The sequence below is a fragment of the Sinocyclocheilus anshuiensis genome, unplaced genomic scaffold (genome assembly GCF_001515605.1).
Source record: "Sinocyclocheilus anshuiensis isolate Anshui unplaced genomic scaffold, SAMN03320099.WGS_v1.1 scaffold385, whole genome shotgun sequence".
Lineage (NCBI taxonomy): Eukaryota > Metazoa > Chordata > Actinopteri > Cypriniformes > Cyprinidae > Sinocyclocheilus > Sinocyclocheilus anshuiensis.
Window position 1 is genome coordinate 1,155,806 of NW_015539876.1, and position 25,530 is coordinate 1,181,335.

The window sequence follows — 25,530 nt, forward strand, 5'->3', positions numbered from 1 at the left end:
GTGTTATGTGACCATTCATGCAAACTGTAGCATCATGCTACATAAGACAATAAATAAGATTTATATTCTGCTTTTACTCAAAACTCACTTTAAACCACCATCGAGTGTTTGTAATAACTTCCGATTGCCGTCTAATGTGTGTTTTGGCCATGTAATCTAGTTGAAATTAAATATGTTATTACCTCTGAGTCAGAGCAGCGATCATGGAAGAGAGAGCACAGGCAGACAGCGCTGGAAGCTGCTAATGCTCATCAGTAAATCAGTGGAAAATAAATAGAAATCATGATTCTGTCTGAGCTATGCGTTTTAAAACGAACACTAACTAGTGTAAATGTAGCCTAACAGATGTGTAAACTGAAGACTATTTGAGCTTTATTAAAACTATTTTGCACTGATTTATTGTGTTGGTTACATTTTGTTCCTTTGTGCAGTGGCTCAGGAGATGAGTCTGAGTTTGTATAAACATCAACAAGCTGAAAAATAAAACCAAAGTTTTTTTTAGATAATGTAATCTTGTTAAAATTGATTTCATAAAATTGGTATCGAAAAAAGTATCGTTCAGGAACCGGTATCGAAGTCAAGGTATCGGTATCGATATCGAAAAATTTTGAACGATACCCAGCCCTATGTCCGACCCTCTACTGTTTAAGCCGATGCTTGGCATTGGGTAACCCTTAGAGTGGATTCCTGTGCTGTAAAGCATGACATTGCCTGGTGGACAACCAGCACTTAGGGAAAACACAAGCATGACCTCCCAAGAAGTGGCTGTTATGCTAATAAAAGCAAGTCTGGGCATGCATGCATGCATCAGTGCCCTAGCTGTTGCCACTGCACAAAACACATGGTCACTCTATTAAAGTGCAGTCAGTCTTTCTGAGAGAGAGAGAGAGAGAGAGAGAGAGAGCGGGCTGCAGTGACAGGTTTTGGATTGTTAATAATGGTTGCCATGATATGAAAAACAATTGCTGCGTTTAGTAAAAGTAATAATTAGGCCTGTCAGAGTGGTCACTTTTGAGATTAACAGCGTAAATGCCGTTAGCATATTTACTTAACTTTGTGACTTTAAAAATGCTTAATTTTGTTTTGAAAGAAAAAATAAAAAAACTAAATTAAGCATTTTTAAATAATATTTTTTATAAGTAAAAAATGAAGTAAAGTAAATGTAATGCCCTTTAATATTTAATAATTCTCACTGGTGGAACATCCACGCATCAGTGTTCAGTAGTCAGTAATTTTGAAAGACACCATTAACAGGGAATTAACAAACATAATCACATTGTTGATTTATTTTTTTAATCTGTTGACAGACCTAACAATACGTTGAATTTTGTTAATTAATACACATTAAGTATTAATCTGGCTGCAATACACATTTTTTATGTTCTGAATTGAAGCAGAAACTTTCTTATGAATTAAATAATTTCTTAATTTTTTTATTTGGCATTAGTTTACAGGAATCGTAATGGCTTGATCATTTGCAGTGTCACATACAGTTTTTCCATTTTCTTTCATAGTATACTGTCAATTTTTGTGCACATGGGATAAATCAAAAGCGTAATTATAGTTGTCAGGCCAGAGGTTTGCAAATGTGTTTAGTGTATGCATACTACATTATCTGTTCTGTGTATACACAATTTATGCAGCGTGGTGTTGTGCAAGAGATTGTCTTTGTCAGTGCAACAGTTTTGCCACCCTTTTTGGGGTACCTTTGCAGTTTCTGCCACATCCTGAAGGGATGTGCAAAAAACATGAGTTTGGACAGAATCCTGGCTATTTTCAGTTTCTTTACAAATAGCGGGGAGGAATTTGTGGGCCTGTCTGGCCTTGCTGCCTTTCCTGCGTGAGGTGGCATCATGTTCCCAGGGTTCCTGGAGCTTTTGATGTACTTTGATGCACTGTCCCCGCTTCCTCTCAGAGAGAACAAATGATCTTATTTCAACTGTGCTCACCTCTTAAATTCTTAAACCAATTAAACAGTGAGGTTTTCAATCTGGCCTGGTTTCAAACACCAGTATTGTACTCTCAAATGATTTTTTTTTTTTCAGTTGTCTCCTTGCAAGCTGAATCAAACTATTTTTATTATTATTTAGATTATTTGAATGTTCTTCACTCTTAAAAATGGTTCTTCAAAAAACTGTTCTCTGAAAGGTTCTTTGGGAGTCCCAAAATGGTTCTTCTATGGCAGTGGTCACCAACCTTTTTAAGGCCAAAATCCCTGACATCGGCCTTTATCAAAGACAAGATCTACCTATTGAAAAACTGATATAAAAAGCAGCCTAGATTACTTCCAATTTGAGGCCTTATATTTAGTATTTTAATTAGTGATGCACCAATCATGGCTGATTCAGATTCAGATTTTTTTTTTAAGATAGCAAATTCTAATAGCTTACTGGTTGCTGATTTTATTTAATTTTTTAAAGCAAATTTATTTGCTCTATAACAAGCAAACTGGCCTTAGACAAAATATCTGTAGGCATATGAAATTAGAGGCAATCACTGCATTTAATTACGATCCAAAGAAAGATGCTACACATGTTTCATGAGTAGTTGTTTTTGATTTGAATTAGATTGTAAAATTTCAGGATTTAAAGCAAAAACAGAACAGTCAGATTTTTTCTTTGTGAAATTATGCCACATAAAACAGCTGCATGAAACAAAAACAGCAGATGGGCTGAATGAGATGCATATTCACTCTTTGACAGCAGGTGGCACTTATGGAACAGCAGGGATACAGCGTTACACGCTGTAAACAAAGCAGTGCTGTGCTTGTTAATACTATGGAGGTAAGAGGAGAAGAAAATGCCATTGCCATCGAAACTTTTCTGAAGACAGTCTGTTCCCTTCAGTGATACATTAATATAGCCTCTCACCCCCAATTCACTATTTATATTTTCATCTTATGCTTCGAGCATCATGAACAGTGATCTTGCTCTGCCTGCTACAGTATTTAGTAATTTGTCCTCTTTGTGTCCGTCTTCAGCATCTCTGGACTCTGTTAATATCCTGTTTACAGACTCAGACATGATGTATTTTTCATTATCACTGTCCCAGTAGCTCCCGAAAATAACAGAAAAATATCTGCAAAAAAATACAGCGCAAAGAATAGAGAAATGTATTGTAGTTTTGTACTTATTGTATTTTTATTTTTGGGATCTACTGGGACAGTGCTAAAGATATATCAGTCGACCGCGATCGACGGGTTTGCGACCACTGTTCTATGGCATTGCTTGGTACCTTGGGTAGCGGACTTAAAACCTAAAATAAATATAAGCTTTCATTTCTCACCTTCCCAGAAAGCACATTGTCATATAAAAATAAAAAATTTCCAGAGCTTTAATGACACTTGAGTACTCTCTCAGTTGGATGTTTATAAAGTTCCATCCACTTTGAAGTATCACTTTCTGACCAGCAGTTCTGACAGGCGCCTCCTAGACGTCTGACTTCTGGAGAGCTTTTTGAGGTTTTTACAAATCAGTGAAGCTCATTACTCTTTACGAAGCACTCTGAGCGTTGTGCTTCGGTTCACTTTGATGACGCTTTGGTAGAACCAATCTTAAACTGTACTGAGTTAAAAAAATTGGATCTTTTTGATTTGTTTTATGCTACTGATATGTTCCTGGATGGTGATTTTAGAAGCTGGAAAGTGAACGATTTATTTTGGGAATATGTCTTCAAGCCACATCTACTCCACATTGCCCACCTTACAAGACCCAACAGGAAAAGATTCCAGAATCCAGTAGCGGACGGGAGGGGTTAGGAAGCAGGGGGATTTCAAGCTCCGTGATCTTTAAATCACCTACGAGCTGTTGTTACACGCTCCCTGTTTGCTTTTTTTTTTTTTTTTTTTTGCGGAACCTGGGGCTGAGCCAGGGGTTGAGTCCGGCTCACACGAGGCAGTGAGGGGCTATTACTCCCACAGGTGCAGGGAGCTGACCCTGGCCTCACCTGTCTGCCTGTTTGAAGATGAGGAGCTGGGGGAGGAAAGGGGCCACTTCCCCTAACAAACAGAAAAAATTTACCCCTTGGGGCAAAGTCTGGTGTTAAGAGCGATTTGCCCTTACTTGCAGGCAGGCAGGCAGTGAGCTGCTCTGGTTTCACACTTGGGGATTGTGTGTGTGTGTGTGTGTGAGAGAGAGAGGGAATGCGTGGGATTAGATGTGCAAGATGGCTGCATTCAGGCTTGTTACTGTGGCTGCTGCCTGTGGGTGATGTGTCGTGTGTGTGTACGCTGGGCCAGGGCAGCTGTATGGCACTGTGCCTCCGCTGGAACTCTGCCTAAATTGCTAATATGCAACTGCAGGCATGTCAGGACGGCTTTATGAGGCTTTGATTTACCTAATAGACTCAATTCAATTACAGCAGTTCAGGTTGTGTGTGGCTCCCTCCCTTGTCAATCTGTATGACAGTTGTAGACTCGGCTTTTAGTTTCTATTTATCTTTTTTTTTTTTCGAACGTTGGAAAATTGATGTGTAAACAGTAATTATTTTTTTGGGTACTTCTTTTTTAGGCTTTTTAAAGACCCTCAAGCACTCAAAAATTAGCCTTTGAGACATTGGTCTTTTTTCAAACTCAAAATGTGGACACTTTTATGGGGTGATAGGACATTATTGTGGAAATCAGGGCAAAAATAGCCTGTACTCAAATTTGACTAATTTTTGGAATCCGTTTTTTTATTTTGTTTTTTTTTTTGTTTTCCTGGACTGAGACAGAGTGGATTGGAAATTGGGCCATATGTCATTTGTTAAACAACGACAGGCCTATGCATACATTAGGCCATGAATTTGACAAGAGTTAGAATTTGTATTGGCAATTTAAAAACACTTGATTCTGACAAGTGTAAAAACACCACATCATTGGAGGTAGGGCTTTGTATTTACATAGATTTTATGATTAGATTTGATTCCCATTCACAAGCTTTTGATTATTTTTTTGGGATTTAAGAATCATTGTTTATTCAATTGAAGTCAATTGAAGTCGTTTAACTGATATTGTCAACCCACCCCTAATTGGAGTTTTACAGCTTCTCCACAGGCCCGTCCTTAAGAAATGCTCTTACGTTCAGTCTCACACTCCCCCTCATCACCTTTGCATCATTTTGACTCCCTTGTGAAAGGATGACGTGGAAACCAGTTTTAATGCTCAAATGAAAACCACTCCTCCGTTTCCTCTTTGCATAGTGGTGTACTGTAGCTGCCCCTGAGCTCTGTATACACAGGGTTTAACTTTGTTTGCATGAGGCGTTAGGTCACCACAGAAGCTGGTGTACCACCTCTTTATAGTGTCTTTCTCTCTCACTCTCTTTGCCCTCTATCTAATCATTCCCTTGACTGTATGTTTTGGCCTTTTATTGGGTTATCTAGAGCTTGGAATACGAAACTTATGGTGCATATGGTGCACCTCAGTTGTGAACTGTTGATCCAGTGTGTGTTGTCACAGCACGTGATGTTGCACAGCTAGCTGGACTGTAGAATGTTTCATTAAAGAGCTGAACTGTAGAAATAATCATCTATGTTTAGAAAATCTTAAGAACAAGTGTTATTTTAGTATAATTTGGTTTTGAATTAGGTTTTTTTATATTTTGTGTTTTCATTTTAATTTTAGTTAAAGTATTAATTTTGTAGTATTTTTTGTAATTTTATTAGTTTTTAAAAATATGTATATATGTTTTTAAATATGCTACTTAGTTTTAGTTATTACTTCAACTTAAACTAAACAAAAATGATAAATGTTGCCTCTGTAACTAGCTGAAAAGTTTAAGTTTTATATTTTACTTGATTTCAGTTAATGTTTATTTTATTTCAAGTAATAAAAAGATTTCTTTTAATGGTTTTGGTTTTAGGTTTAGTTAACAGTAATAACCCTGTTAGGAATGTAAAAATAGGCAATGTTTGGTCCTCATTAACCTGTTGAATGTATTAATTTATTATTTATTAATTTACTAATATTTTTACTTGATATTTTTTTTTACCCTCTTTATTTATTTATTTATTTATTTTTAATAAACTTTAGTATTCTTAACTCACAGCAGTACAAAATGATACAGCTATAATGTAACTCCATAAAGAACACTTGTGGTGATCCCTTCAGCTGGCAACCATTGAGTCGTTCTTAGTGTATTGACATGAAAACTTGTTTTTATTGATTTATGCAAATGAATGTTCAGTTCAGCAAAGACATGTACGAAAACTGAACCGATGAACTCAAATTCAACACAAAATCTGCACGCTTTAGGATGTCACACACCAATTTATGGGGAGTTATATGCACTTGCCTTTCATCTGTGGCCAGCTTCTGTGTTTTTCCTTTTCTCACTCTCGCCTCTTCTTGCTCCCACCATATTCCCTGCACCCCATTGCTCTGATATGAAAAGCATATTTTTGGCCTGTCCCTCCAGTGACAGAAAGACGATTATGGCTTTCTTTCAGGCCGAGAGGAAACCGCTCCCATCTCTAAAACAGCTGGAGCAAGCCCCATTCCCCCCCAAAGCTGGCTTGTAGCCCCAGTCTTCCCATGCAAGCTGATAATGAGCCGCCCACTCCCACCAACGCATCCCTGCCACCCCACCCAAGTGCTCTCAAAGGTCCTGCTCTCCACATATAAATCTCTCAACACTCGTCGTCCCAGTGAAGGAAGTATTTTCCCTCTTCTCTCTTTTACCGTCACCCACACTGCCCAAACCTGGGGAAGCGGAAGTCAAATGAGTGGGAAATGAACTGGTGAACTTGCATTTCCATTTCACCATTCGTCCCGTCACAGAAAGTGCCTCTGGGGTCGGCAGGATCTCGAGTCCCATTGTCATTCGGTCTCCTGCAAGGCTGTTCTCAAAGCCTCCGCACACCGCACTATACATCTATCTGTCAGAGAGTCTGTTATGAGGTAATAGGAAAACCATACATTTCCTTCCTCGCTGAGTAAAAATAGAGCACTTGTTGCAATGCCTCACCTTCTGGCCTAGTCGTGATGACACTGCATGACATAGTGCTGTTCCTTTATCATGTCTTGGTTCAATTCAGAGTTAAAAGAAGGGATTTACTGAAGCTATAATTTCTGTCCCCGCATCACTTTAATGCATTTTGCGAACTGCAGCAACAAAGTGTGTTTTCTCTTTTAAATTCGGAGTCCTAAAGTTGAACCCTTAGCCAGTGCTGATCATCCATCACTAAATATGTTGTCCCACCTAATGATCCATTAAATCAGGATCTGATGAAAAGCCTCTATGGATTTCTGCACACACATTAGCCAGTTAGAATAAGTGTAATATTCAGACAGATCAGGTTCCGCACAAGTGGGGTTAAAGGGATAGTTCACCCAAAAAAAGAACATTTTGTAATTTAATTACCCTTATTGTAGTTTCAAACCTGTATGACTTGCTTTCTTCTTTAAAATACAAAATAAGACATTTCAAGGAATACTTCGATTATTTTTGTCCTTATTATGAAAGTCTAAGTCCAAAACAACACTAAGATGTTTTGCAGAATATGTGGCACTCACAACATGAGGGAGGGTGAGTAAATGATGACAGAATTTTCATTTTTGGGTGAACTATCCCTTTAAGATGACCACCAGTGGTCTATTGTCCGGTTGACTGTTTTCTGGCTGTTCCACGTCTTGACTTGCCCCTGTCTTACCTGTGCCAAAGCCCTGTAATTAAATGCTTATTTGGAGGCCAGGCTGGAGGGAGGCTGTGAAGGGGAGGTGAGGAGTTCACTGTACACCTGGGTTGACAAGATGCTGTCTGCACAGCCCTCATAAGCAAGAGTCTCTTGCGCAGCCCAAGGGGAAAGTGAAGAGAAAATTCCCATTAGTTGCACCATCAGATGTTGTTCAAAGGTTCTGACTGTTGGGTATGTTGAGATGAATGCTACAAAAGTCTGTAGTGGTTAATTACCTGTAAAGCCCTCATGAAACCATAACCAATACCAGTCAGATGATAACTATTTTAATGTTATGGCCAATAATTAATAAATGGCTTTTTTTTACCTGGAACATAAAAAGATATTTTGAAAAATGTCAGTTTTTTTTTTCCTTCCATACAATGGAAGTCAGTGGGCTCCAATGTTGTTTGGTTCCCAATGTTCTGCAGAATGTTGTACAGTATACAGGTTTGGAATGAAATGAGGTTGAGTAAATGATGACAGAATTTTAATTTTGGGGTGAACTAGCCCTTTAATATATCCATAATCAACCAATTTCAATGAAATAATTTTTTGCAGATTTATCGTGCCTCCCTATGATATATTTTCCATTGGTTGCATTTTCAAATTAGCATAGCTCTATGGTATGTGGTCTAAGATATGTAATTCTAATAAGTGGATCCAGAGGTAAAAATGCTGAAAAAATGGCTTTGTCATATTTGGATAGAAGGAATATATGTGAGATTTGTTTGTCAAGAATGCCATTTTCAGACAGTCATGCCAATTAAAGTTTTTTTCTGGGATATCAGCCTCCCAGTAGCTTACTAGTTGCCACTGCATTTTAGGCTTATGATGGCGTAAGTGTTTCAACAACAAAAAATTACACACTTCATCTTTAACTGGTTGTGTGTAAGATTTCACACACCCAAATAAGCCTGTTTTCTGAGGTAAACTGGAAGCTACCCTTGTGTTGAACCCTGAGGTTTTCACAGCAGAGCTTCGGCAGTGGTTCCTTTCCTCTATGGTAAAAAAACTGCCCATGCTGGTAGGTGTTCCTGTGTGAATGTTCAGACGCATGAAGTTCCTTTAATGGGATAGTTCACCCGAAAATGAAAATTCTGTCATCGTTTACTCACCTTTCATGCCCAAAGCTGTTTTGGACCCCACTGACTTTCATTGAATGCACAAAAACAGTTGTTTGGAATTGCATTTTTTTTTGTGTAAAAACTTTTTACTGCTGTCTTTTTAGCTGCTCGAGAAGCTTAATTTCAGAGTTCTCTCTTACAACTCAGGTTCACACCTGACGTGACACTGATTTTCCGTAGACCGTCTTCAGTCGTCTTGTTTCTGGGAAGGCACGGTGGGAAACGTGAGCTGCTGAAAAGGCTGTTGCCACATTTTAATTTCTTTGCCATTTTCCCTATTAATGGTCATGCTACATGATGGCAAATACCGAAGGCCACCATTTATATCAAAAGGGATTGAGTTTCTCTTCAGCTCCTTGCAGCTCCATCTCCTTGGCGGTATCTCGTACCCTGACTCTCGCTTTTTTTCCTCGTCCTTCTGTTCTCCACGGCCACACTGTTTCACAGTCTAATTACAGGTCAATTAAGGGCTTTCTCCAGCCTTCTGCCGCTCCGGCCCAGGAGGCTTAGAGGCCCGCAAGAGTGGGAGTGAAAGAGATATCATTTCATGTGGAGATCAGGCGAGAGCCCCTTTCAAAGAAGGGATTGAGGAGGAATCCTGAAAGAGAGAAAGCCACCCCACACCTCCCAAAAAAGGAGGCTACTGGGACAGGGGCCAGAGGATTATGGGAATATTCATGACCAGATAAAGAGAGGAGACCTATGAATGGATGTGTCGAAAAAGCTCATCTCTTAGGTAAACAGGGGTCTAAATGGAGTTTGGACCCTGTTCTCGGACTCACCTTGATTGTTACTGGCATCGTTACCTCGCCGGAGGGGTGTGGAGGGAATTGCGGGGTGTCTGTTTTTTAGAGAGCGCTCTATTTCTTTTCCAGTACCTGAGGGGCCACATGCATACATATGCTCTGGCCTCTCTCTCGTCTCGGAGAATGATTATATTCCCCGTTTGTTAAAAAAGGATAGTCTGAGAAGGAAGAGTGTTTGGAGGGGGGAAAAAGAGAAAGACTTTAACCTAATGACTCTGTAGCGTTTCAATAGGGATGAAGAAGTCGACCTCCAGCGAAATGCCTTTGTGCTATCAGATAACCGGCTTCTGAAGACGGGGGAGGACACACTATATGGCCATTAGCATCTCCAAAGGCCGTCACATTGACTAATAGCCCGGGCCACATCACCACAGTGGCTCAGTTTGTGTTTTGCTCTATTATGTGAGTGACACAAAGGAGCTGAAGACTGGTAAAGACCTGTCAAATGTGCCACCACTGCCGTTGCTCACAAAGCTTTATTTTTCCCTCAAAAGACACTGACTTGTTCTGTCTTTGCCCCTTCTGTCATCGGCCCCCAGTCTACCTCACCGCCCGCCTATTTTGGGGAGGGTGGCCACGCAGAGTCACTTTGTGAATAAAGCTTGGGAAAAGGAAATAAATTCAGCAGCTCTTGGGCAGTTTTGGCCATGTAACCATTTGTTCACAGGCTTGTCTTTTGGAACGGGCCAGCCCCTCTGGGCTTTGTGCTGTCCCAGTCCTATACAGATTGCAGTTGATAAAGGGCTGTAAGACAGGGTGGGATTTCAATTTTTTACTGCTCTGATATAACCAAAAGCCAATGACAATTGGAGTGAAGCCATTTATGTTATGCATATAGTTGTACTCTTAATACTTTGAGTTATTTGACTTTTAATTATTTGGTTGGGAATTCTTTTACAAGATTTTCTTACTCTTTGTCTAAAAATATATATTTTAAACAAACTTTATTGTTCTTTTTGTGTTGGTACTAATCACTTTACCTTATTATCTGTTCTGTGGAAATAAAATGGCAAAAAACAGCAGATATATATATATATATATATATATATATAAAAAGCCCTAAAATGGAACATTTAAGAGCCAAATGACGTTTTTTAGTTGACAAATTACAGAATTGCTTTATGAAAGATGGTTGTTCAGAAGCGCTAGTGCATGCCAATGTTTCCTTTGCAGCAACAATGAATACAGTTCAAGTCTTTAATTTGCAAACAAATTGCTCTTTTGCACTGGTTGTTTTTATAACTCAATCAAAATGATTTAGCTCATGCGAATTTCGCTGCCTTCCAAAGTTCTAGTTTGGTGAACTCTGCCCTGCAAACTCACGATAAAAGATCAATACATCACTGCGTGACCTCTTAGCTGAATTAAAATACCACTTACCTGCAGGAATGCAGCGCAGCAAAATAGTAAAATAGCCTGAAGTAGGCTGCATATTTTTACATTTTGGATGTATTATGTTATATTATGTTTTTCAAAAAGATGCCACAGAGTGTGACATTCCTATTATTACAATTGCAGTGAATATGAATCTGTGATTGTATATTTTAGGTTTGTGAGACTTACATGAGTCTGTTTACTGACTCCAGTTTCATGTGAAAATGTGTACTTAAATGATAATATTCACAATATAGTTTTGTAATTTTAATTGATTATTAATGGTACTCTAACATTTAAATATTTAGCAAAAAATATTATTGGTTATTGTTTAGAAATTTATTTATATAGCACTTACAATTTATATTTATATAATGTATAGCGCTTTACAATATATGTTTTTATACAATATACTAAAGTAAGAAGCTATGTACTCAAATGGACACAGACTGATTTTTAATTATTGCCGCAAAATTAGTATTTTTTGATTTGTTTTGTTTTGAGTCTGAAGTACTGCAAATGCATTCTTTCTGTCCCTTCCAAAGGAAAAAAAAAAGATTATTGCCTTCTCAACCTTTTAAGAACATTTTAAGAACACTGCTTTTATTACTGTAAACATGCTAAACAGCTTTAGTGTTTATCTTAAATTCATGTGCTTGTATATCTCACAATGATATTCTATTGCCCCTCTTGATTGCTGAGTCGACACCCCTTCATCACTGAGTGTCATCGTGCCTGAGAAAAGCAACAGGCTTCATTCACCCTTTACTGTCCCCTGGGCTCTTTGCTTTATGTCGAGGAGAGAAACCACTGCACAATTGTCTATTGTGTGCATTATGTTTGAGGCATCTTCCCATTGCTGCTGTGGGGTCCTTTCCCCCAGCTGAATTAGGCCCATGGGGATTTTGACCAAGACACAAAGGTCACTTATTTTCTTCCCATCCCCCTGGCCTACGACTCAAGACGAGCCATAAATTACTATAACTATTTAGCATAGATATTAGCCACCGGTTGTGACGCACTTATCCCTAATGCTTATGGGAGAAGTTGAATAGATCCTCGATTCAGTTTCTCAAGCGTTAGATGTGTCTTTTTTTTTTCTTTCCTTCACTGTTCATCTGAATAGTAAAAGTGGGAAAAATCAATAAGATGACCTCACTGTCTCATGGCCTGGAATGTCATAAATGAATTAGCTCCTTTGTTGGGGGAACGAGGCCATTTAATGGATTCCCGATGGCAAATCTATATTTCGGCTCCCTAATCCCTTGGTGTCTCTTTTCCACTCACAAGACAAAACAAGCCAGGTTCTTTCACTCACTCATAAAGGGACACGAATGCTTACTGTTAGAGGTTTAATTTAACATGCCAAGCTCTGGGAGTAAACACGCGGCATCCCGTGAAAGGCTCTGTGAAGGTGGGAGGGCGGTGAAGGCAGCGAATGAGGTCCGCAACATGACAGGCTCCCACTTTCATGTGGAGATAAGGGCTGCAGCCATGGCAAACTGATCAACAACAGTGCGCTGCCTCTGCTGGGCCGAGCGACTCAGCCTGGGTGAATTTGCATGGACTTAGAGGGATTATTGGGGTATTCATGGCAACCTCGGGGCCAGCAGGTGAGGTCCTAGCTCAGCTCCCTCATCCTTTAGGTAAACACTGCTGTTTGGTATGGAGAAGGGACGAAAGGGGGATCGGTTGCCAGGATGAAAGTGTATCCACAGGCTGGCTGATCCCTCCTAGCGGAGTGGCTCTTGTAGGGGCTTGCCACTACAGCGTAGGTGGACTCTTGGGACGTATTCACTGTGTAAGTGGTATAGTGTGTCTGCACCAAACGGAGTCTGGTGACATTACTTCATTGGCAAGAATGGTATCTTAGCAGATGCTAAAGCCTTTGGCAAACAAGTGTAGAGCCTTTGCATTGAAGCACAGATTATTTACAAGACTGAATGCTGGTTGCATTTCCTCTGTAGCTTAGCAGCACTAGATGGGACCAAATTGAGTCTAGTTGAAATTTTGGTTACACTTTATTTTATGGTGTTCTTGTTATACATGTTACATGTACTAATGTAACAATAAATGATACATAATTACATGAAACTAACCCTAAACCAAACTGTCATCCTAACTCAACCATATAAGTAAATACTCAGTGCTTAAATGTATAATTACACTGTAACAAGGACACCATAAAATAAAGTGTAACCAAATGTTCATTTATCCACTATTACATAGTTACATGTAACATTACATATAGTTTAATTAATACACTTCAAATTAGCCCTAATATTAACCTATATATAGTAACCCTTACATTAACATTTATATGTATGTTTTTAATGAAGTAACTTATGCTAACCAAGCCTATATTTATTAAAATAAATTCAGTAAAAACAGTAATATTGTGAAATATTTCCCCCCCCCCAAAATATTTGTTAGAATATTTTAATATATTCTAAAAAGTAATTTATTCCTGAGATGGCAAAACTGAATTTTCTGTTTCGGAGCTCAAGAAACATATCTTATTATTATCAGTCTTGAAAACAACTACTACTGGAAACAGTGATGCATTTTTTTCAAGATTCTTCAGATCTGATGATGGGGGTTGGTGTTAAAGAATTGGTGTTAAATAATTGTGTTATAATAACCCCTACAAATACAACTCATTATATACACTATAAACACTTTAAAGGATCAGGCTCAGTGGTAGAGCATTGCGTTAGCAGCGTAAAAGGTTGTGGGTTCGATTCCCAGGGAACACACATACTGGTAAAAAATGTATAGCCTGAATGCACTGTAAGTCGCTTTGGATAAAAGCGTCTGCTAAATGCATAAATTAATTAATTAATTAAATTAATGACTATTTTTAAATTATACCCTATTTATTGCATCAAAATTTGTTAATACTTTACTATATTTAAGGGTGGATAATTTTATCAGTTGTTTATTGCAACAATACATAACTACAATAACCTTGTCACTAGACATTGTCTACCCTTACCAAAAAGTAGTATACTTCAAGTTTAATTTAGTAAGTATACTTAAAGGGTTAGTTCAGTCAAAAATTAAAATTAGGCTGCATTTCACTCACCCCCGATGCATCCTAGGTGTATATGACTTTCTTCTTTCAGACGAATCCAGTCAGAGCGCCCGCGCCCTCACTCACTCATCCCTCACTCAGCGTCTGGCAGCGATCATTTTCATACCAGGGATGCTAAACATTCTTGCAAACTGTCTAAACTGAATTATACATGTCATGCAGGTATTCATATGAGGAATTTAACAGCAAATTAGTCATTGAAAGAACAAATTTTATTTTTGAACATGAAAAATCTACCGAGGTCCGGACCTCGGTGGCCTCATAGCTGGTTACAGGCCTGGTTGGGTGAGCCAACAAGAATTCTTGTTTGTCCTTATGAGACACACAAAATGTCTTGTGCATGCAGGCATGGAGCCCAGCACCTTGGTACGAGCCCTAGAGTCCCCAGTGTACACAGCTGATAAACATTACTGGTGTTACCATGGATACTGTGTGGACACCATGTTTATTCACCTGCTTGCTAGGGAGGGAACATCTCCCTAGTCTGATCTGAAAGTATACTTCTCCAGCCATGAGGACGCTCGTTCTGTGGTCAACACGCCCACAGGCCTGGTCAAATATTGGGTTAGGACCTTAAGGATGCTTGATACACACCCTACAGCCTTTGACAGTTGCTGTCTAATGGCCATTGTGTTCATTGTCCAGGCTGACTGCTGTGCCCCTCACCAGACCAGGACCTGCCCTTTGCAGCCAGGGGACAAGAATGCCTGTGTGTAAATATGTGTGTGGGTGGGTGTGTGCCAGGACTGTTGGTTTGTGTGTGTACGGGGGGTGACGATTACGAGTTTGTGTACCCATCGCTGTGATCCTGTGCTCAGGAATGTTTGCTCTGACAATAGACAGCAACTGTAGTCTGTCTAGTCCAAACCCTCTCCAGCCTCAACTCAAACAGCACTTGCAAAGCAAGAGGCTATTCTTTATCTGAGAGATGTTGCCCTTCTTTAGGATGGGGAAGGTAAATAATTACAAGGCTTTAATAGGTGGATAATGTGCTCCCAGGGTGCCGAGACTCATCCTGAGCAAACAGGGTGATCCACTGGCTCTGTTGCACAGCACGTTCCAGTACATTGCAGGCTTTTATAGACACTACCAGGACGTGCCATCTGCAACCCGTAAGAGCAAATCCTGGTCATCTTTAACAGTGCCAATATTTGGAATCAAATAGCTTACTATGAATACTGCACAGTATGGACTGTATACTGTATTCCTTTCTACACTGTTATGCATTTCAAAGGTTTTTTACAGTAACTCACTGGCAACACTGTTGCCAATAAGTTACTCTAATTAAGATGTACATTATCATAACTGTATTTCAGTTTTACAGTAAATATGGTACTGTAGTCATGTAATACAGTGCAATTACTGTAAAAATCCAAGTAATCAGTAAAGACCATTCGGGGTGACAAGAGCAAGGTTTCCTTTGTCATGAGTCAAGCTGACATAGTGACCAGCCCTCATGCACTGCTTCCCAAGCCCTGGGGCATGATGGTTAATGAGCTGAGAAAGGTCTGCTCTTATTTTGCACTCAGCACATTTTAGAAAAGCACAGCTATCACAATATGTATTGCCCTCTCATACCGTTGCCTCTACACAGCTGCATTTGCTGCATCTCACACACTCTTTCTCTTCAGCCGGACACATTCCTGTCATTCAGAAAGAGACAAACAAGAGATGTGACCCCCACCTCTTCCTCACACTCACTACATCTCTCTGTATCCTTTTGCAGTGCAGGCCCTCTCTTGTTAATGAAATTACCCAGCACTCTGTAATGCTTCTAAGTTGAGGTGATGACAGTTATGTCAACAAACTGGCCAGGACAAATACAAAAACTTTGCACAGAGATGAGGGAGTGAACTTTGAAGAGAAGATCAGAGGTTATGGAGAATAGAGCATCTTGTTAATGTTAAGTGCAATTACGTTTAGTTTGGCTAGAGATTGGGAGAGGTCAGTGGCAATACAAAGCTAATGATACCACGGTTCAAACTTTGAGAATGCTTTATAAAAATTCCAAAATTGCAATTCATTTCCTGAAGGATTCATCTAGCTGTATCATTCCACAGGCGGTATATACAGATACTCCCACAGGTATTTTCTCTGAAATCTTCACCCCATGACAGTTCTCTTTCCTCCTGTCATTATCATAAGTGCTCCAAGTTCACCACAGACTGACTCCCCGACAGGCACAGAAAATCTTCCCTTCTCCCCAAGGACCAATTACAACCCTACCTGCCTGAGGCCTCAGCACTCCCTCCACACCTCCAGACCTGACCTTTCAGCCCTGACACACGACCCCTGTGCTGAATGAGAACACACAGGAGCATCAGAGTGAGACCCACCCCCCACAGCCTCTGGCTTTGCATTCTTGACAGGAAATGACCAAGCAGACCACCAGTTTACTGGTAAAGGGGGCATGAGATTGGACCCAGTCACCAGGTCAATATGGGGACTTTGCACAATTCTGGTACACTTTGGTGTCCCATTACTTCACATGGATATACTTCACCCAAGAAGTCACTTTATTTAAACATTTAAACAATTTCTACACCATTTAACCTACACATTCAGTCCCAAACTAGCTTGGTCCGATATAGATTGCTGCAGTGAAGACATATTTTTATAGCCCAACCCGGAAGTTAGCATCATGTTTCCCTTGACAAAAACCTAATAAGATTTTTCCATTGCCATTTGAATTATTGCAGAAAATAAGCTATGTGACAGACATACAACTTTATGATGCTTACACATTTTGTTCATCATGATAATCTTCACAACTATTATGAATTTTGAAGCCTAAATACAATCAGCAGATGTAAAATGATAAACATAGGCTATAAATGAACGTAGCTAACTTGAGTTCGATGTCATCATCACTAAAGCTTCCGATAAGTCTTTTAGTCTTTATTTAAATTTATTTATTTTTTTTTACTGAAAGTTTGAATAAGAACAATTCTGAATTAGGAGATCTTGATTATAAACACAACAAAGCTGTAAAAGCAGACTAGTGAGTAGACGAGCTTACCTGTTCGATGTGATGAAATTTAATGTCCCAGACAACCTCTGCAGTCACATTTAGCCACTTGTTAGCAACTGCCTTTTTCAAAACAAGTAAAAGCTTTAAAAATCACAAAAGGGTTTTGCTGATGCATTTTGTGTCATAGAATAAAACGTGAAAATGTGTTAATCACAGACCTTATTTCAGGCATTTAACCAAAAACCCACTGACTTCAGGATGATGGAACCAGAGTACTAAAAGGCTAACTCATTTCCAGGTTTTGGCCTACAAAAATATGTCATCCCTGCAGCACTTAACCCTATATTATATTAAGCTTAGTGGCAGCTTAATAGGCAAAATTTGCAGTTACTCGGATTTAAATTTGTAATTTTGTACATTTTATAATTATTTTATAAACTATATTATTTTATAGTTTTTATTTTTTATTTTTTGTATTTAATATTTTAGAATAAAACTGGACAAACTTGGTCGGTTGCTGTCTGTGGGTGGATGGGCTCCATTAAGGATGGTGCAAATTTTCCATGGGTCTAAGGGTCAAACAAGGGAGTTTTGGCCTGCATATAAACATCTTGTGTATTTTGTGCATTCTCAGAACTGTAGAATTGATTTTCATCAAGCTTAAATGTTAGTGCAATATCTCTGTCACATCATGTGGCATATTTCTATCAAGTTATCTCCAAAAAGCAAAAATTTGCACCATTCTATTTAATTTAATTCAGTAGAAATCCTTGGCAGCAAAGTATCTACATTTAATATGCACACAAATAAGCGGTGCAAATGAATATGTTCTGCAGTCATAGCAATATTTCACTGTGATACAGTCTTTACCTAATCTCACATTTCACGGAGAACAAAAGGCTCAAGCCACAGCATGACTAAGCACGATCGCTGAATTAATCTTAAACCTGGGACACAATTGAAAGATCACGTTGAATACAGACTTGGGATGATTCCTTATATAATACATCCCCACAGATCCATCTTTAAAAAGAGCAGAAGATGAGACTGGTCCTACATTCACCATGGTGGGTGCACAGGTCCGTAGCCTTATGCCCTCTTTTATCCTCCCCGTATGCTAATCTGCTGGATTAGGCCCTGTGCAGCATTGTACTCGCATGTGTCCAAACATGACAGGGGTTCGAAAGGGTCACAGTTGATGCTGACCTTGGCCACTGAGGCCTCGCTGGCCAGTGGAGGGACCCGGGAGCGCACTGGAGCAGTGCGTTACAGGGTCCACTCCTCTAATCAGCTCAACAGCTAGACTGAGACCTCCTGCGCTTTGTCCAGTGGTCCGACAAAGGCCGCTAGCTGAATGAACCAAGACTCAAAGGTCAGACTGGCCGCAGAGGACGGCAGCTTTGAAATATAATCCACAATGCGCTTCCAGCCTGCATCCTCTGCTTTCTTTTCACAGAGATGTAAAAAGGCAGTCTGTGTTAACTGTATAGCTTTACTTTGTTTATACACAGATGTGCAGATTAAATCCTGATAGGGGTTGTTCTCTGTTTTCTTTTGCTAGTTTAAACCAGCAGCATTTGTCGACTTTAAATAATACTTTTCTTACTACAGATTTGAACTCTTTCTGAGTTCTAATATCAAAGTTCTTGTTTTGTATGTATTATTATGTTTATGTGTTAAGGTGAAATATTCAGAATTTCTGGTCAGGTGAAGGAGATCCATGTCCATTGGGACTTTAGCTGTTGACACAGCGCTCAATTAAGGCCAATAAATGTCTGGGTCGAGTGTGTTAACCAGTGCTGTTAATGCTGTTAGTACCTCATAGGAGCCGCAAACCGCTAATTCTATTTGAGCCATCTGCTTTGTACCGTTTGTAATTACATCAAGTGTTCTTAACTTACACACGGTAATCATATTTTGGGAAGCTAATGCTAGTCAAGAGGCTAGAGAGGAATCTATGGGATGTACTATTGCTAAATGACAGGATTTTTTTTTTTTTAATTTGTGTATACTAATACACATGAAGGTTGTTCTTTCAATTCAGAGAGCTCTTGTCAGTTTCTACATAATAAATAATGCCACAGAATGAAAACAGTAGTTGTTTCAAATGTTGTTGGTCCTCATGTTTTTCCAAACACAAAAGTCTTTTGTTCAACTATGAAAAATAAATTAAGATATTTTTAATGAAACCTGAGAGATTTCTGTCACTCCTTTGAAAGTCCATTTATTAAGAGAGTGTAAAAGATCCATATAAATTGAGAGTTTTAATTCAAGTTTTATGAAGAGGCTTTTATTCACATATAAACAGGGAAGGTCAAGGCAAAACAACATAAGGGTGACAGAATTGTAATTTTTGAGTGAACTATCCCTTTAAATTGATCTGTTCAATTAATCGTTTTTTTTAAATCACTTGGTTTACACAAACTGTCAGAACAAACTGATTTATTAAAATAAATTGGACTTTAAAATATTACTTGAGAGAGGACAGTTTAGGTGAGTGTGTTTGATCATTTTTTCATATTGCTCTACTATAATGCTCAGTACGCAAATCAGTGCAACAGAAAAAAGTTGTTTTAAGTTACTACACCACTACAGGCTTGCTTGCTCCTTCTGTAAAAAGCTAAACTGTGTTAAAAACTCCTGTGCAACTGTCATACTGCTGAAAAATGTCTTTTAGTTAGTAACTTCCCAAAGTTGAACATAACAATAAATGCTTTAACTGTACAGAAAAGCATCCTGAAACCATTCATAACTCTGGTCTTTAGTAAAAGCTGTGAACAGAGTTACTGAGAAATCTTGCCAATAGGGCTTTTTCAGGTCACAAACCAAAACGAGCAATTAAATCAAATTGGAGTCTTTCGTGAGTGCTGGGCCCTGTGGACTTGACCAAATGCTTGATGCTGAAGTGACCTACTTGTGCAGCCTGATGAATGGCCACTGCGAGTGAAACCAGTGGCCAGTCATTAATCTGGAACAGATCAGGATCCAAGTATGTCTCTATTCGGTGTTAATTGGCCAGTTGTTTTATTGCAAGTTGCGAGGGTGGGAGAGAACTTGCTAGTGGTAGTCATATAGATCTATGAGTCTCACAGTAAGTAAAAAGCCACTGACCCTCAAGATATAAAGTGTTTTTGTAGCTCTTAGAGTACAAAAACACCTCACAATGCTTCTTAGGAAATGTTTTTAGGTAAATCCATAAAATATAGAGTCAACGATAAGATTTACAAGAGCTTCTATAATAGAATTATTTGTCTTTCACTAAATAACTTTTGCCTTTTATTTGTTTTCAGTCTTTCTGTCATCTTACTGTTCTTTGTAGTTGCACAAGTATGTCAGATCAGTGAGCGGTAAGGTGTGATTCCAGGCTGCCGAGCAGCTGATGGATGGATGTAGAATGGCAGTTTGGCTTGGTCCTGATAAGGCCTATCTCTAGCAGGGCTTCCTCAAATGTTTGGAAACAGTCAGACACTGTCAGGCCAGAAGGATTGGGACTGGATTGATGAGGGGCTACAGGCAATCGGCTGTTTTCCTCGCTCTTATCATGCGGCCGTTTTGGCTGGAGCAGCAGACCCTGCTGTGGAGAAGAACAGTTTTCTCATGTCACTCAACTTATCAGTCCTGTGCAAAGGAGATGAGAAAAGCCAGCTTACATAAACAGGAAGGATGTCACACATTTCGGAAAGACGCGTGTCTGACTGATGGTGCTAATGGAGGTATTGGGTAACAGAATCCTTTTTTTCATGGCATTACACTAGGGACATTAGTCGACTTGACTTAAAAATGTGAAAAACTGTAATGCTCAATGTGATTGCTGTAGACCCACCTTACAGTTAAAAGACATTATTATTTTCTTTTTAATGCATTCACATTTGAGGCATCACCTTTTTTGTTTACTCTTGAATGTGCATGCACATTAGCCAAACACAATTTACAGTAGTTTTGCACAATTTGACCTAAAGAAGCACAATTTGTGATATCATTGTTGTCAGAGTTTATTGCCAATTTGTATTATGCAAATTTTAATAAAACGTAATATTGACAAGCATTTTGTGAGATTTTGGTCTTATAAGCTGTACTTTCGTGACTGGAAATAGCTGCTCATGTGTGCCGCCAAGATAGCCACTGAGTGGACTGATTTTCGGGACTTAAATCCCAAATAAGAACAAGAGCTTCTCTTTAGAGCTTGCTATACTTTTTATTTATGCTTTACTCTTGGTTTATGTCTATTTGAACCAGGGTTAAGCAATATTTCTTTTTTGTACTTTTGAAAGTGGGCCGTCACTGCTCTGAACATTGGGCCATGAAACCCTAGCTGCGGTCTAATTTGTTTTGATTTAAACAGCCAATTGAACAGCCAACCAGTCATTAACTGTCTCAGGGCTTACCATATTTAATATTCATATGTTTTTTTTTCTTTCTCTAGCATTTGAGGGAAACAAATGACAGTGTTCATAATTTAATTTTCAGCAGCCATTACTTCAGTCTTCAGTGTCACATAATGCTTCAGAAATCATTCTTATATGCTGATTTGGTGCTTAAGCCATTCCTTATAATTATCAATTTTGAAAATTGATTTTGAAAAGTTCCAAAGTAACAATGAAAAAGTCTTGACCTTTGATCAATTTAATGTATCCTTGCTAAATTAAAAACTTAATCTCTTAAAAAAAAGAGACCGAACTCTTAGTAGAAACAGTGTGACAGTACAGATTGCAGTTACCCTGGGTTAACAATTTAAAGTGTGAAATGCCCAAAAGAGTCTATACTACTGCAACTGTCCTTTTCACACAATTTTTGTCAGTGCTCACATCCTGCATTAAGTCTCAGCATTGACATGAGCAGGAATTCCACAGGTCTCTGCACCAGATGACCTGTGCTTCCTTGGGTGGTCAGAGCTCAGACGTCTGAGTGTTGATCTCTCCTTTCTGTCCTCTCTGGCCAAACCAGAGCTGACCCACTGAGCTCCAGGCCAGGGTTGACCCGGTGTCAACAGCCTACTGAGAGCTTTCAGGCCGTGGGTGCATCGCTAGGATTGACCCCTTGTGGGATGGGGCATCTTGGTCCCCAGGTGGGTATTGTGCACATTGCTGACCACTGACAAAAAGTTCTTTGGAGGCCAGTGGTCAAGATGAGAAGCTGGTGAGGTGAAAGGAGAGAGAACGTACTCCCTGCTGCTCTGGTTTAATTTGGCAGGATGCCGACCAACTGCCCTCTAGAGCAAGTACTGACATGGAAAAGCAACTCTGCACAATGCTGTTTGTATAAAGCATGTCTGCAGTCAATTCAAGCTTCTCCAACCACCATCTGCCCAAGATAAGCACTCACATTCTATAGACATTTGCTTTCAATGCTTATCAAAACACTCTTTGTTCCTACTGTCTGTGTATCTGAAAAATACGTTGTGAATGCACATATATATCCTCTCTCTGTATCATGTATAACATGCTGTTCAAAATTAGAGGTTAGTAAGGTTTTTTTATTGTTTATAAAAGAAGTCACTTATGCTCACCAAGGCTGCATTTACTTGATCAAAAATATAGTAAAAAGTGTATATATTTTAAAATGCAATTTATTCCTGATAACTCCAGTCTTCAGTTTCACATGATCCCTCAGAAATCATTCGAATAGAAACATTTCTTATTATTATCAGTGTTCAAACCAGTTGTGCTGCTTAACATTTTTGTGGATTTTTCCAGAATTAATTTGTTAATAGAAAGTTAAAAAGAACACCATTTATTTGAAATACAAAACATTTGTTATAAATGTCTTTACTGTCACTTTTTATCAATTTAATGCTGAACAAAAGTATTGGTTTCTTTAACAAAATAATAAAATAAAATAAGAACAGTAATTAATAACTTTGGCATCTAACTTAAAATGTAGACAAGATATCTTAAATCGTGTGGCTTATCGAGGAGTGGTGTAATAGTACTCTATGCAGTCAGATATGTGTTTTTCACCTTGCTGATGATAAAACAGGAAAAAATGACATAAACTTACATTGCAGGAAGGACCCAAGCCATTTCTAGGGTCCAGAAATTCATAGAAAGGGACTTATTGGTCAATAAGTAACCACTTAGTAATGGTTCAGTAACACACTAGCAATGCACAAACAACAATTCAGAACATGTTACCAACTGCTCACAACACCCTAGCATTGTGGCAATATCTTTCAGATCTAGTTAAGTTGCATGTAGTTGGATCTATATCTGGTTACTTTTATTGCCATTTATGTAATTATATTTGCAAATTTGGCAGACACTTTTTTTTTTTTTTTGCAAAGCAACTAATATTATGCACCTATTCAAGATCATGCATCCTCTGGGAATGAATCCCATGACCTAGGTGTTGTAAGCGCTATATGCTACTGTTTAAGTAATACTAAGCTACTCAGTGCTACACTCTTTGTGAAGCAGAAGCCATATGATTTTTAAACTCCTGAAATTCAGACGTGTCTGTCTGAAATGAACGGAGGACAATAGAGATGAGCAACATGCAGGCTTTCAGATCTACCCCAGGCCAGTGTCCAGAGGGCAAGAGCGAGAGAGTAAAGACACGAATCCCCTAACATGATACAGATGGTGAAGAAGGAGAGCCAGGGCTGTGAGAGATCTCACCGTTGAGTGTGATCGGTACAACCTGTTGGCCCTGTTGAGACAGCTGGGAAAATCTGAGATTCCATGCTGTCATTCACGTTCATAGAGCCGTCCTCTCTCATAAGCTCCCCATATGCACAGGCCTTTCATCCAGGACAGCACATTTATAATATAATGATGTTTCTCTACCCTTCAAAAGTGAGCTTATGAAAGCACAGTTGTATTATTGTCTGAACTGATCAAAAGATATATTTTCTGGGGATTAAAGGTATAATTTTTTCAGTATTAAAATATTTTCTGTGAAATTTGGCGAAAGGCACAGTATTCGTAAGTTATTTGTAGGTTGATTTCCCCTAAAAAATGTCAACACTGTGGCTTTGTGTTGCTACAAATCTTGCTGTTTTTTTTTTTTTGAGCATACCAAGCAGCCCAACACAGCAACACTGGCTCATAATCACAATTGTGAGATATGAATTCACAGTTGTAATATATAAAGTTGCATTTATTGTAAATTAAGCCACAATTGTGAGATATAAAGCCACAATTATGAGAAACAAAGTCACAATTAAAATTGTTTTTTTAGTTATTCATCCATTCATTTATTAGGCAGAAACAGGCTTTACTTGCCTATTATGAGAAATAATTCACAAGTCACAAATTCATTAATTCATTCATTTGTTTATTTATTAGGCAGAAACTGTAACAGATCGGCCAGGCTCCGCCACCACCCAATCACAACGATCCCTCTCACCTGACTTCTGAGCACCTACCCTCACTGTCCGGTCTCGTATACACGTAGAGGACTCAATGACTTTGCTACGGATTTCCTTTGAATACTTCTTGCATTACTTACCTCCTGTGTTCCTCCTAGTGTCTCCTCGTCTCCAAATGTCTCCTGTATCTCCTAGTTCCCGGATCGCTGAGGTTTGTGCTTCCCCCGTATACCTTCCAGCCTCAATCAAGCCAAAGACTCGGATTACTCCACTCTCCATATCCTTTGCACTCTCTCATGGACCCTTCCCTCACCATCACTTCCTCCGGACCCGACACCAGTACTCACTGTGACCTAATAAACTGTTTTGTATATAAACTAACCTGTTGTGTCAGACCTCTTCCGTAACAGAAACATGCTTTCGTATTATTTATTCTGTATCATTCATTAGGCGGGAACAGGCTTCCATATTTCACAATGCATAAATGACATAATTCAAAAAGTCATTTTTGCACTAGCACAAAATGTGTTTTGTGCCAACTTCTAACTTATCTTAGCCAATGAATTGTGTGCATTGACAGAATCACTATAGATAGGTCTTTTGTAATATGACATGACATCATCTGCTCCCTGGAAGAGGCAGGCGGTGTGCTTTATTAGGTAGTGAGTCATATTAGAATAAACTCTGCTCTGCTTTATAGCAGTGTGTAATGGAAGTGAGGGTGAATGCTTAGGTGCAGCCTGGCTGCTGCTTCTTGAGCCCCACATTTAATTGAACGGCTGGGAGGAGGAACAAAAGTGAGGCAAACAAGTTGCCTGCATGCCTGGCTCCGGCTCCTGGCTCCTGGCTCCTGCAGACAAGATGTGGAATTATAGCAGGCGGTCAAAACTCAGCATGCCGTGCGTCGGGCACCTCAAGAAATTGCAGGAGCGTGGAAATGTGATGTATGGGAAAGTAGTGTGTGTAAGAAAGAAATCATGCATGGTTGTGTCCAGCATACTTTTCCATTATAATTTGCAGCAGCTGCACACTCAAGTATATTGCTGGGCTGATGACCCATTGGAACACGAACTCAAAGAGTGAAATGCTGAGATTCCTACATTGTGCATGTTAAAGGTTACCTTTAACCTTTAAGAGAATATGCAATATGTAGGAATCACCCAAAAATGAAAATTCTGTTTGTGTCGTTTCAAACCTGT

General features: G+C 39.1%; 1 protein-coding gene across 1 annotated transcript in view; it reads left to right on the forward strand.

Annotated features, from left to right (window-relative positions):
- LOC107685334 (dynamin-like 120 kDa protein, mitochondrial) overlaps positions 1-24,526 on the forward strand; it is a 48,364-nt gene extending 23,838 nt beyond the window's left edge. Inside the window, exons 30-31 of the mRNA XM_016481884.1 lie at positions 24,309-24,339; positions 24,490-24,526. Of these exons, the coding sequence (XP_016337370.1) occupies positions 24,309-24,339; positions 24,490-24,526 (68 nt within the window). The remainder of the gene's footprint in view (positions 1-24,308; positions 24,340-24,489) is intronic.
- Positions 24,527-25,530: the final 1,004 nt, after the last annotated feature.